We start from the raw sequence: 14,294 nt of genomic DNA on the forward strand, positions 1-14,294 counted from the left end.
AGACAAAGGGAGGTGGCCAAGATTAAAATGAGAAAAGCAAAGGGAAAATGAGGGCAAGCAACCATATATAAGAAAAGAGAAGCGTGGATGATCAAGTAGAAGGGAGATAAGCGCATGCAGCTGGTGACCTAAAGTGGCGACGGTCACGGAATTTAGTCATCAAATGTTGTGCACCATGACAGCCCAACCCACAGTCACATAAGCCAACTCCTTGGTACTAAATCTCTGTACATGTGTGTATGCAGTGAGCTCTTTGTATCTGTGGGTTTTCCTTCTGCAGATCAAAGAACTACAGGTTGAAGATATTTTTAAAAACTGAACATGTAAACAAGATAGTATTACAAGTTTTAAATCATTTATTTATTTATTGAGTGTGTTGGGTGAGTGCATTCATGCACAGATATGGAGGTCAGACAACATCTTGCAAGGATTGGTTCTCTCCTACTACATGAGACCCAAGGATTGAACTCAGGTTATCAGGTTTGACTGCAAGCACCTTCACCCACTTGAGTGATCATGTTGCATAGTGTTTATGCTGTGTTAGGTGTTGTAAGTCACCAAGTGGTGAGTTAAAGTCTATGGGAAGAAGTACTTAAGCTTTAGGACAATTCCATTCCATTTTATTTGTGAATTTTGGTAAGGGGAGGTGTGATATTCTGTAACAAGTTTTCTGTAGACACCAAGGGAGAAGAGAGAAAGACAGTGGGAAGAAGAAAGGGAGGGAGAGAGCGCGAGAGAGTTTCTGTGTGTCCCCACTAATAGAATTCTATCTGGTACACCTCCAAACCTTTAATTATGCTTAAGATGTGTGGCAGAGTGACCAAACACTTCATCTGCCTCACGTTTTCTTGCTTCTCTGTTGACTGTCTGGCCCCTCCTTGTCCCCATGCGTCAGTGGAAATTGTGGTAAGTCCCAGATCTTAAAGAAAGGCCAGAGCAGAAGTTTCCCACTGAAAGGGGATTCCTTACCACTGTGTCTGGGCCCTCCTCACCCCGAGGTTTCTCGGAATGCGGTACAAAAGCCAGGCTTTGACCAAACACTGATGGCAGTGTTTGCTGCTCTGTGTGAGTTTTTAGGACTCGTCTAGCCTCCTGGGACTGTCCTTTGTACGCGTGTCTTGAGAATTTTGCCACAAAATGGAGGAAGTGCAGATAGCTATTCTGATAAGCATTAAGCTGGGTTGGCATCGGGTTCCATGTTCCGTCCAGTGTGCTGGGCTCCATCTGGGTTCCAGGAGTCACTTGTCAGCGCTCGTTCCTACCTGCCACCCCCCCCCCCCCCCACGAGGACATGTGTTATACAGACCATCAGGCAAGTATTATACAGTTGGGGTGGAAATGAGTTCAGGAGCAAAACCGAGGACCCGTGCATGTCTTCTTCCTCTAGATTAGCTTCTTGGTAGAAATACAGGCTGGAGGAATCCGGTTGAATAGTCCACACAGGGCAGAAAGAATTGCAGAAGTGAAGATAATAAAACATTCTTCCCTTTTCTGTCTGTGCTATGGGGGGAAGGAATGAGGAGAATAATTGTTAGATTGTTTTCCTCCAGACTACACCAGAAAGAAAGGCAAGCTGTTGGGGATTGGTAGGGCACTTGCCTGGCACCTGTGAGGCCCGGGTTCCTTCCAGTTCCAACAAAAAAGAAAAAGAGGGGAAAAAAGTTAGCTAATCTGGGTAGCTCATTGAGTGTTTAAAATTCTTTTAAAGTCAACTCTAAAAGTACTACATCCAATTGTAGAAGAAAGAGCCAGATAGCATTGTGAACATACGGTGGTTTCAGTGTTTGTATCTGTCACAGTTTGGAGGCTAATGTGAATACTTCAGGCATTTTGGAATGCTGAGCTGAAACTCTAGGTTGAAGGAGGGTCTTCAGACCACACACTGCCTCTCTACATTCCATGGTCTGAAGAGTACAGGAATCTAAACCCCACTTCAGGCCAGTAGGCGAGCAAGAGCTGGCCAGGTAGGAAGAAGCATCTGGGAAGTTCTGGACATCACCATGGGCTTTCTGTGGATTCTTGCTTCTCAGTGCCCTCCCTTCCTACCCCTTTGTTTTTGAGAACGATAGGAAGCGACCCTTGTCAGCATTTTGATGAACCGAATAAATGACTTTGTTCTTCTATGAATAAACACACGGTGGGGAGGTTAGTAGTAGCAAGAGACCCAGGATGACTTCCACAGTGCCCTACCAGGTCAGCAGGGTTTGCATACATCATGGCACCCTGTCTTTGGAAGGCAGTGAGTGATGAAAACCCCTGCACATAGTGCTGGTGCCTGAGGCCATGAACATGAGGCAATGCTCTGGGGAGCAGAACACATTGTCTAATAAAGCAGAAGATGGAACATGGTCCCAACAGTTGTTTCAGAATATTCTCTGTCGCCTTGTGTATAGGAGTTGCACCCTAGAATAAACAAGAACGGACAAACTACAGGCACATATAGAATATGTACATTATTATTTTTGTGGTGCAGTGGATAAATCCCAGGGCTGTACACAAGTAGAAAGACAAGCCTCACCCCACCCCTGTGTGATATTGAGAAACAGAATCAAGTCACATGAGAACGCATTCTATGTATGTATCTGCTGATGCGAAGTGTGCAAAAGGCAAACTCTGTTGCTGAGGGGCGTAGACAGAGGGCCGGTCTCAGAAGCCAGGACTTGGTATTACAGAAAGTGGGTGTCTGTCTTTAAGAAGACAGTGAGCTTCTGCCAGGCCTTGCTTTATCATGGTTCTCCGCACTGTGTGGCATCTTGAGCACGTACATCTTTCTGTATTCATGTCTCACGTGCTCGATGGAAAGTGGTTCTCTGAAGTTGAGTTCCTTAGTCAGACCTGACTTATGCTTGTCGCTCTAGGATGGTGTGCTCCATCTTTATCTTGATTCTGCAACTCTGTCTTCTCCCTCAATTGACCTGGGGTCATCCAAGCACACACAGACCCAAGACTCCCTATGTCTCTTTGATTTGTTGGGGTACAGCAGCAGTGGTGGGGAGGTACTACTGCAAATCCCCTTTCCCAGCTGCTCTGAGTCTTGTTACCCTTGGAGTCTGGGAAGTGGAAAGCGCCCGCTGACCAGGCCAGCAAGGGACTGTTCAGCCCCTAATGCCCAAATCCCAGGGGCTTCTGGAGGACAAAGGGTTCCTCTCTGAGGACCGTGATGACATCTCTGACCCCTCCTTCAGGTTGGCAAGGTTCATTCTTTTAGGAAAGATGTTAGACACATCTTTTCCTTTTGGAGAATGATCCAAACCCAGACTGAGGTGACATGTCTGGTGGACTGCTTGCCTGAGCCTGTCACTGGGTGCAAGGTGCACGGGGTGACTGTTTATGGATGCATCTGGATAAGATTTCTGTCTTCCAGCTGCGGGCTGACCGGGGCCTCCCAGGGCTGCTTATGGGAGAGGTGGCATGGTTAGTGGCCTTACAGATATCAAGTCTTGATGGCTCTCTCTGAAAGAAACTGCTCAGCAAGAGTCCCTGAGCGGCAGGCTCCACAGGGGTACTGCCAGTCTGGCCAGCAGGAATTTGGGGGACATGTTTCTCTTTCCTCATATCCACCCTCCAGAGAGTTGAGATGCTCGGGATACAGAGGTCCTCAGCAGGGAGTGGACCTGCAGTGAGTCACCAGAATACACCGCCACTATGGTGAATTCAGCCCCATACCTGAAGCCATGCGCACCAATTGGCTGGCTTCCTAAGCACAACTTTTCTCTTGCTTGGCAATTCACATCTGCAGAAACTTCTAGGGCCCCACCTTAGCAAACAAACCTATCCTAAACCGTGTTTCATCAAAGAATGGCCTTTCCCACAAACTCATTAAAAGCTGAACAAGGCCCGACTTGCAGGCAGGTGAAGCCTGCGAGCCACTTCCCATTCTTTGGGGTGTTTAAACGAACTTCCACCTCCTGATCAAATATCCAGGCGCCCCCCCCCCACACACACACACCTTAACTTGGGCCTACTTTATCTTCACTGTCTCCAATGCTGCAGGAGATACATGGGGCTTGTGAGGAGGAGAAGGGGTTCAGAGTGATTGAAGGTCTCAGCACCTGTGCCATAAAAACTCATTTTTTAGGACCCACATACAGGAGAGGTTGGCTGTACAAAATTCCATTAAAATATTAAAGTGCATTGGCAAGTGGGTTTTTTGGGGGTGGCGGGAAATACTGCCCTCAAAAAGTTAGGACAAGCAATGTTAACAAAATTGCCTTTCTAAAGAACTCAACTGTGTGTCACTGCCTTCTCCCCATGTAGGAAGGAATAGTGTCTCCTAATGACCTGGACCTGGTCATGTCGGATGGGCTGGGCATGAGGTACGCATTCATTGGACCCTTGGAGACTATGCACCTCAATGCTGAAGGTACGCGGGACAGAGATGGGACTCTGTGGTGTGCAATGTTTCTGTGAGCTTTCTTATTTTTTTTATTTTTATTTATTTATTTATTTTTTTGTTTTTCGAGACAGGGTTTCTCTGTAGCTTTGGTGCCTGTCCTGGAACTAGCTCTTGTAGACCAGGCTGGCCTCGAACTCCCAGAGATCCGCCTGCCTCTGCCTCCTGAGTGCTGGGATTTAAGGCGTGCGCCACCACCGCCCAGCGTCTGTGAGCTTTCTTATCTGCCGCCTGTGCTGTCTCTTTTTAAACAAGGTGGTAATGGCAGATTCTAGAAGGACTCTGAGCAACCCTAGGAACTCAGGGCTGAGGCACAGAGCACCGTGGACTGACATGTGAGTCCACGTGGGGTCTGGACCACAGGGAGTCTCTGATGGAATCAGAAAGAAAGAAAAGGAAGTGCTGTGCTGGGGGCCTTGCCCTGCATCTTGTTGCTTGATGGAAGAGAGGCTGTGGCTTCTCTAGGGTGTTGAAATGAATTGCAGAGGCAAGATGGAGAACAAAGATGAGAGGCAGTGCCGAGTGGTGCCCAGTGATGCAGTTGTCCTCTGCCCATGCACGAGTGCCTGTGGGCGTACACTTTTGCTGAGGGCCGGCCTTCCCGAAGACCGGGATTCACAAGCCAGGTGCTTCATGGGACGGGCCTGGCAAGGTGGGGCAGGTCAGATAACTCTGGAAGGGAATCAGTGTGACTTGGTAGTTCCAGTTAAATGATCCAAAGATGATCTACTGATACCAACTTAAAACACACCAGTGCAGTGATAAACCAAAATCTAAAAAGATGCTACCTATATGTTAGCTATCTCTTGGTATTATATAATAGTAAATTGTAACTTTTTTTTTTTTTTTTTTTTTGGTCCTGGGTGAAGTCTGACTACATAGATCTGGCTAAGCCATAGATGCACGATTCTCCTGTTGCATGCTGGGATCATAGGCACGAGCCATATCTGGCACAATAGGAAATGTTGTTTATGGTTTTTGCTTTTCTTTTGTGTGTGTGTATTGCTGGGGATCAAACCTAGAGCCTTCTACATGCTAGGCAAGCACTCATTCACTGAGCTACAAGTGACTTTTATTACCTTTTTACTGCCCTGTTGCTGTAAACACATCTAATAACCGTATGACACTTTAACAGAGTCCTATTAAGTGGTAAAAGACTTAGAAAGATAAAAGGAATCTGTAAATCAAGACTATATTGTCACAAGAGATATTGAGAAAAGAGTGTAGTGATGTTTTGTTTGCGCTTTAACAAATAAAGCTTGCCTGAGGATCAGAGTGCAGAACTAAACCACTAGAGGCCCGGCAGTGGTGGCGCACACCTTTAATCCCAGGACTTGGGAGATGGAGGCAGGCGGATCTCTGTGAGTTCAAGTCCACCCCAGATGATACAAGATTGAATCTGTCTAAAAGAGAAACAGAACTCACACAAAGGTGATCCCAGCACTTGGGATCCCACACCTTTGATCCCAGCTCTAGGGAGGTGGAGACAGGAGCGATACGGCTGGGTGGAGAGAGGAATATAAGGCAGGAGGAGACAGGAGCCCAGTGCAGTCTGAGGAACAGTCTGGAGACAGGATCACCCATTTGGTCTGAGTATTGGTAGAGGTAAAAGGTCTCTCTTGTGGCTGCCTGTACTGTTTGTCTGACCCTTCAGCCTTCACCCCCTAATGTCTGACTCTGGGTTTTTGTTATTAATGCCTATTAGAATTACTGCTACAAAGAAATTTCCTGGGTCAGGCGCGGTTCAGAGAGGGTATAAATGTGTTCCCATCATTTTGTTTTGTTTGGAGACAGGGTTCCACTCTAGTTCCAGCTCTCCTAATGCTTCCTATGTCACCCAAGCTGATCTCAAACGTCAAGTAATCCTCCTGCCTCAGCTTTCTTAGTGTTTATAAGAGTGCATCACCACACCCTGCCTGTTTTTTGAGTGGGTGGAGTCAAAACAAAAGACTGGAACTGGCAGGCAGACAGGTTCAGTGTGTGACTGATGTGGCAGAAAAAACTTTCTAGTAACCGGTGCTAGTGACCCGGGAAGGGAGGGCTCACGCCCTGGGCGAATTAAGGTGGCATGGTAGACGTCAAGAGGAGATGCCTGTCGTGTGATGGGTTGGAGCTGTTGGCCTCTCAGATCTGACTTTTGTCCTGTGAGCCCATGATGTTTTAGTTAATGAACTGTACTCCCAACCAACAGCCAAGGCAGCTTTCCCAGACCCGGCCCTGTGTACAGCAGGCGAATGTACAATTTGCTGAGTGGACCCACTACACAGGCCCTGCAATACCAGTGCAAGACCAGAGGCTTCTTTAAAGGAGGAAGGGCGTCTCTCCCGTGCTTTGTATGGGAGGATAACCATGTGTGGTTAGAAGAAAGCACCAAGGCAACGCCTTCGCACATGTGAAATAGAGTGAGTTCTGAAGTACTGTCGGGATGGTCTTGGATCATTCCAGAAGCCTTTCCAGCCAACCCTTATGAGCGGGGAGCACAGCCAAGCATTGAAATGGGCATGGGCACTGTCTGATAACCGCCGCATTTCTCTTTTCTTGAGAGAACTAAGATAGTTAAGGTATTATGCGAAATGGATAGGAGGGAACTGAGAACAGCTTTGAATCTGAAACAAACAGAAACAGAAGCAGTGACACCAGACACTGGAGGCTCAGTGGGGTGGCAGACAGGAAGGAGGCCACGACAATTTTTCAAACAAAACCGATACGATAAGAAAGCTTAATTGGCTTCATATGATAATAGGGGTCGGATGCAATTCTCAACTTCTGAGCGTTCCGAAGCCCAGAGCTAGGAAGTTATGAGATCTGGCTGGGAACCAATGGCCCTCATTCTCGGGTGTCACCTGGAGTATGTCAAGATTGGGGAGGGGAGGAGGTTTCCTGTTTTGCTGACGTGGTTTTCATAAGTCTTGAACTTACAGGAGTTTTTGGCCTTAAAAGCTACCATTTTTCTAAAGCAAGTGCAGACACTTTAGGTTTATTTATAAAAACCCAACCCCAAACAACAACAACAACAAACCATTCTTGCAAAAAACAAAACAATTACAACAAAAAACCAAATACTTGTTTGCTTAATAAATGACCTTTTGTTTCTTTGTTTTTGGTGGTGCTGGGGCATGGACCCCAGAGCCTGGTGACATGCTAGGTTGAGCTACACGTCCACCGTTAAAATGTTATCTTTATCCAGCTTGTTATGTTTAATTTATTTCTCTTCCAGGGTTTTTGTTCATTTTTACTTTTCTTAATTCTCCTCCAAAGATTCACCCAGGCCTGAGGGAGAAGTACAGAATAAGCACAGACAAGGTCATTTTTTGATTACGTGGCAGGGGAAGTCCTAGCAGCAGGCCTGGCTTCTCTGCTGAGATTCTGGATCGTGCCCTGTCTCTGGCAGCTCTTTGGTGTCTCTGTGGAGGGACAGTATCTCAGAATGTGGAACCCCAGACCCCCCACCAGGTGAACTGGTTGTTTTGAGTAGGAAGCCCGTTGGGGGTGTTATCTGTGTTGAGCCATCCTTGGGGGAGGGGGGGCAACTGAGCTGAAAGACAAGGGCTGGTGTTGGAGTGGGCCCTGCTTCCCTGACAGTTCTGTCCTTAGAGGACACTCAATATTGTCACTCTGTTTTGGGGCCCTTCTGACCTATTTTCATAAAGTACAGAAGACTCTCCATAGTCAGATGAATCCATGTAGGTGTGGGTTCATGAGCTGGGTCAAAACTAGACGCCTTGGTCTAGGTTATAGTGATGGTTCTCCAGAAAGCTGAACACCTAGTGTTGTGGGGTGTCAGCCAGGTATGGCATGGTGGATTGTGACTTGGCCCAAACATTCAACAGACAGGGGGGCTTCCTGTTGGTGGAGGTGCTAGGGTTCAGGTAAACCCCTGTTTTATCCCGAAGGGCTCACACATAGCAAACTGCATCAGCAAGATAAGCTAACTCTAATCTTTTGGGAATCAACTCCTTTTTGTGCTTTCGTTGTCCATACATACACCTCTTAAGAAATGAGAGAGTTGAGAGTATCAGTCAAGAGCCCTGGCTGCTATTCCAGAGATCTGAGTTGTACTGCTAGTACCACATGGAAGCTCACAACCACGGCACAGACACACGTGCACCACGTGGATGTTTACAATCACGGCACAGACACACGTGCACCCACGTGGAGGCTCACAACCACGGCACAGACACACGTGCACCACGTGGATGTTTACAACCACGGCACAGACACACGTGCACCACATGGACACTCACAACCACGGCACAGACACACGTGCAGCCACGTGGATGTTCACAACCACGGCACAGACACACGTGCACCACATGGAGGCTCACAACCACGGCACAGACACACGTGCACCACATGGATGTTCACAACCACGGCACAGACACACGTGCAGCCACGTGGATGTTCACAACCACGGCACAGACACACGTGCAGCCACGTGGAGGCTCACAACCACGGCACAGACACACGTGCACCACGTGGAGGCTCACAACCACGGCACAGACACACGTGCACCACGTGGAGGCTCACAACCACGGCACAGACACACGTGCAGCCACGTGGAGGCTCACAACCACGGCACAGACACACGTGCACCACGTGGAGGCTCACAACCACGGCACAGACACACGTGCAGCCAAAACACCCATATACATGAAACAGGAATAAATCTTCTTTTAAAAAATTAGATTTAGCCTTTGCAGAGTTAAGCTTTCCAAGGGCTGTGGAAGAGCCATTCCTAATTCCCTCTTCCAAACTTCGCATGCACCAAGCTTGCATATAGTGCACACATACACATACATGCAGGCAAAACACTCATATCCTTTAAATGAAAATATAAATAAATCTGCAAGAGAGAGAGAGAGAGAGAGAGATGCCCTTTAAATTTTCAGGAGTTTTATAAAAGGCAATAGAGAAAGTTCTAGAACGTCTCTGTAAGATTGGAATGATTTCAGGATGGTGGAAGATGAGCATTTGTTGAAGGAATGTAAAGTAACCCAGAGATAAAACATGGTCTGTGTATCAGATCCCTTCAGGCTGCTGCTTACATTGGCTGGGGAGATGGAGCTGGCTCCTGAGAAGGGACTGGCCTCCATTGTCTGGGGAGATGGGGCTGGCTCCTGAGAAGGGACTGGCCTCCATTGGCTGGGGAGATGGGGCTGGCTCCTGAGAAGGGACTGGCCTCCATTGGCTGGGGAGATGGGGCTGGGTCCTGAGAAGGGATTGGCCTCCATCTTCACTATAGGCTGATTAAATAAGCAGTCACAATCAATTTTCTCACTTTCTTCTGTGATGGTTTGGGTCTTAAATGTCTCCCAAAGACTGTGGAATGCTTGCTGACCGGCTCATGGTGTTACTTAAAAAGGAGCATGGGACCTTTAAGAGGTGGGGGGTTGGGGGGTAGATGGGCCAAGGGGATTGCCACCAAGCCTGAGAACCTGAATTCAACTCCCAGAACATTCATAGTAGGAGAGAACCAGTTCCCACAATACCTACATATTCTCTCTCTCTCTCTCTCTCTCTCTCTCTCTCTCTCTCACACACACACACACACACACACACACAGATGTAATAAATTTATTTAAAAGAGGCGGGGTCCATTTAGAAACAAGTTGGACCACTGGGGTGCCCTTGGATGGGCTATTGGGAGGCTGGGCTCTTCCCGTCTGTATCCTGGTCATCACGAGGTGAGCAGCTCTTTCCATCATGTGTTCCCCACCATGAGGGTCTGCTTGCCACAAGCCCAAAGCAATGGAGAAATCAATCAGCCTGGCGGAGCTGAGACATGGCAGATGTGAGGTTCATGCACGGTGTGGCTAAGGCAGGTCTGGCCCCAGCCGTCCTGACGGCAGTGCGCATGAGTGATGAGCACAGTCTCGACGCCGCTCTCACTGCCTTATTGACACACACAAATCTTAGACACACACATCTTAGAAGTTTTGTCATAACGATGGAAGCAAACTAACTTGTGATCACTTAACATCTTTCAAATACATTTATTTTTAATATTTAATATTTATTTTATTATTCAAATATATTTATTTTGTGATCATTTAACATCTTTCAAATATATTCATTTTGGTGTCTCTTGCTCCCCTCAACTCCAAATGAATACATTGTAGTTGTGTCTAGATTCTATTCCAGTGACCCCCTGCTGAGGCTTTGTGGCTCTGGAAGACTGAACACGGGCCCAAGGCTAGCTCAGTGGTAGAACTCACGTCCAGCACCACAAAGGGGAAAAGTATGGGCCAGAATCAGCACAGCCAAGACTTCTAAACACGTTGGCCTCTGAGGTCCCAGGCCTGGCTTCTGGCTTATCTTGTCTCTAACTTATGTCTACTCTTGCAGCCCCAAGACTTAGCCTGTAGGGAAGAAGTGGGAACTGAATGCCCTAGGGCAGGTGGCTACACTTCAGAAAGGTGCCCAGGCTAGACAAGGCTTGTACTTTCCTTCGGAGCTCACCTGGGTTCCATGGCTAATCAGCCAACCCAGCCCTGCAGCAGCTCGCACGGACTGTGTGCCCCTTCTCCTCACTCACCTCTCCACCAAAACCCTGCAGTGGAGAAACCGATCAGCCTGGCTGGGCTGGGACGGCCTGTGCACAGGGTTTCAGGCAGGCCTTGCTCCAGCCCTCCTTATGGAAGTGTGGCAAGGGATGAAAACAACCCCGGTGTGTGTCTCCTCACCTCGTAAATACCTGATAAGGTATAACCTGACCTTGAGACTTAAGTGTGTGATAAGAAGGGAGTGACTTGAGTTTTGACATCTGGGGTTCATGAAGAATGAATTGAAGCCATTCATGATGGTTCACGCCTGTAGTGTGCCAGCACTTGGGAGGCTGAGGCAAGAGGATTACCATGAGTTTAAGGCTATTGTGGGCTGTGGGCCGCAGAATGAAACTCTGTCTCTAAAAGGAAGGTGGGGGAAGGAGAGCAGCCTGAAGATGTCCTTATTTAGCATTCATAGAACCTTTGGCTCGATCCCCCGCTCCACAGGAAGCAGGAGTGGTGGTGCATGCCTGTAGTCCCAGAACTTGAATGTGGACATGGGACCATATATTCCAAGTCATCTATGTAGCCTGGGCTGCATGAGCTCTTGTATCAGAAAGAAAGAAAAGGGGTGGAAGGCAAAAGAAAAAGGGAAAAGGGGGGAGAAAAATGCACTGAAGCCCAGGACACACCCTTAGCAGTCCATGGTTGAAAGGGTGCTTTCTGCATGTCAGAATGTGAGCACCACTGACCGAGGACCCCCGAGATGGAGGACCCCATGAGTTGCACTGACTGAGGATCCCCGAGATGGAGGACCTCTGAGATGCACTAACTGAGGACCCCTGAGATGGAGGACCCCTGAATGGCACTGACTGAGGACCCCTGAGATGGAGGACCCCTGAATGGCACTGACGGAGGATTCCCGAGATGCATTGGTGTGGGATGCATGGCAGGCCTGAGGGGCCCAGTGCTCTTCAGGAGTTTCTAGAAAGCTAGGATAGACTTATGAGGACTGTTTGCCCAGGCTAGAAGGTTGCTCATCTCCTGCCTCTTTTCTGTAGATTCCCTTTTCCTGGGCAGAACCTTCTACACAGGTCTCAGTTTGGAGTGGCAGAATGTTGATGCTGGCATGTGGGTTCCTGTTTTCAGGTATTGTCAGCTACTGCGACAGATACAGTGATGGAATGAAGCGGGTCCTCAAGACTTTTGGGCCTGTTCCGGAATTCTCAGGGGCCACAGCGGAGAAAGTTAACCAGGTATGTGGACTTTCCAGGGGAAGCTGGGAATGCAAGCTGGTGCATACTGCCCACTTCCCTCCCGTGCTGTCTGTGGGCGGGGCTTTGTCAGTAGCTGCAGTCTTGACCCTTAGTTCTTCCTGACTGTCTATAGTTGCATCCTAGTCCCCAGGATTTCCCAAGGTAGGCAGCTCATTTTGACTTGTCTTGGGGATCTCTGGAGGTCTGGAGCTTGTGTTAACTAACTGTGGGATTTGTGCTTCTGTGTTTGGAAGCGGTGTCCATACAGCTGGCATAAATATGAGAGACAATTACACTTCTGGCAGACTATTTCCTCTGCATGTGTTCTCTGTTTTTCTTCCTCCCTCCTTCTCCCAGGACATGTGCATGAAGGTTCCTGATGATCCCGAACACTTAGCTGCCAGAAGGCAGTGGAGGGACGACTGTCTCAAGAGTCTTGCCAAACTGAAACAGAAGGCGCAGCCCCAGTAGGATTCTTGTAATGTCTCCATCACTCCTCCCCGGGAAGCTCTGTCCAGTGAGATGAGATGCTCTTGATCCAATCCCTGTGGGACATTGAAAAGCCCACGACGTTGGCCTGAAGACCAGGTCTGCTCCCCTGTGTCTGATTGTAAGCAGCTGTAGACACCAAGTGTCTTCTGGTCACTCCCACCTGACCCTGTGCTGCCTGGCTCTGAGGTGTGGATTTCCTGCCACCTGGGTAAGCAGGCCGAAGATCCTCACCTCTTTTCAGTGTGATTACACGTGCATTTGCAGGCGATGATTACAGTTTTCTGTCATCTTAATCTACTTCAAAAGAATTTTTGTAATCGTTTTCTAATCCTTCTCTGAGTGTCCTGTGACCCTGCATTATAAAGCAATCACCTTCAGCTTGAATAAATAATATTCTGAATAAAAGTCTTGACTCCATGACGACAGTCAATTTCTACACACACACACACACGCACACACACCAAACAAAGAAACACATACATAAATGTGTAAATGGTCCTCCATTTTGGGCCAGTACTTTCCCAAGCTAGTGCCCTGTGGTCCTCTGGTCAGATGTGCTTAAGGAGCATTGTGGGCTGCCCAGCGATGTCTGCGGTAATGAGACAGTGGTAGAGTTCAGCCAAAAAGACACCAGCTCTAACATTTGTTTCTAGAACCTCCTTCAACATGAAGTCTGTTGCTGGCACAAGCTTCCAGAACACTCTAAGAACACCAGTGCATGCATTTCTCCATGTGACTGATTGCTGGATACCATTACAGGAGTCCCCAATAGGTCTGGCAAGGCACTGGCCTTGCCATTTTGGGTGGTGAGTGTTTCAGGGTCATGAGGTAAGGAGCCACATTTCCTCAGGGTGGAGGCTGCTGTGTGGAAAGCAGTGGCTTAGATCATTTTCGCCAGCTTGTGAGTCTTAATCAGCACACCCCCATGTTCTCAGCCCACACTGAATGGCTGAAGAGCTGCGGTTATCGTGAATCAAAGTGACCGTGCAGCAGGCTGCGTGCTCCAAGACCTCATGCACATGGAGGAACGATGGTACCACTGAGAGGGCCTGCAAAGGAAGCTTCGAGGAGGTGGGCTGTGAGCCTGAGTGGATCACAGGAATCAGCCAGTGCCTGCCAGCAAAAGAGCATGAGGTCCCAACAGGCTGTGTTTAGAATGACTCAGTTCCCCGTGGTCAGGAGAGAGCTCCACAGAGGCCCCAACCAGCCTGATAAGGTTGAGCCGCCAGGCCATGCTAATAGTTAGACCTCTCTCTCTCCCCAGCCCTGGATCAGGTCAGGGTCTTGCAAGTTCACTCTGATAGCAGCCAGGACCAGACTGGACACAAGCCTGCTGTGAGGGTATGAGGCCGTGGGGCATTGGATTAGGGGGAATGCCTACATGTAGGAGCTGCCTGTCCCTGCTGGGAAAAGTGCTAGACATGCCTTGTGCAAGGTCAGAAAGTGAGAGGCAGGACAGGAGATGTCCTGTGTTTGAAATCTTCACTGGGAAGTTGGTGGGACCAGATGGAAAGGAAGTGTTCAACCCTGAAAGGCCTCCTCTTTCTTTCAGAGAACCCTTCAGCTATGGTGACTCAGTCCCTCACCCTTCCTGATCTCATTGCTTCACCCAGCAGCAGGGCCTGGTGCACCTTCCTGCAGCTAAGACCTCTCCACCCTCCCTTCAAG

The 14,294-nt window shown here is 48.5% G+C and overlaps 1 protein-coding gene across 1 annotated transcript in view; it reads left to right on the top strand.

Moving 5' to 3' along the window:
- Positions 1-13,033, top strand: part of Cryl1 (crystallin lambda 1) — a 99,001-nt gene extending 85,968 nt beyond the window's left edge. Inside the window, exons 6-8 of the mRNA XM_041634061.1 lie at positions 4,258-4,363; positions 12,028-12,134; positions 12,492-13,033. Coding sequence (XP_041489995.1) covers positions 4,258-4,363; positions 12,028-12,134; positions 12,492-12,605 — 327 coding nt within the window. The 3' untranslated portion in view covers positions 12,606-13,033. The remainder of the gene's footprint in view (positions 1-4,257; positions 4,364-12,027; positions 12,135-12,491) is intronic.
- Positions 13,034-14,294: the final 1,261 nt, after the last annotated feature.

This window comes from Microtus oregoni, unplaced genomic scaffold (assembly GCF_018167655.1).
Source record: "Microtus oregoni isolate MIOR12 unplaced genomic scaffold, Mior012 000045F_ref0000178, whole genome shotgun sequence".
Taxonomy (NCBI): Eukaryota; Metazoa; Chordata; class Mammalia; order Rodentia; family Cricetidae; genus Microtus; species Microtus oregoni.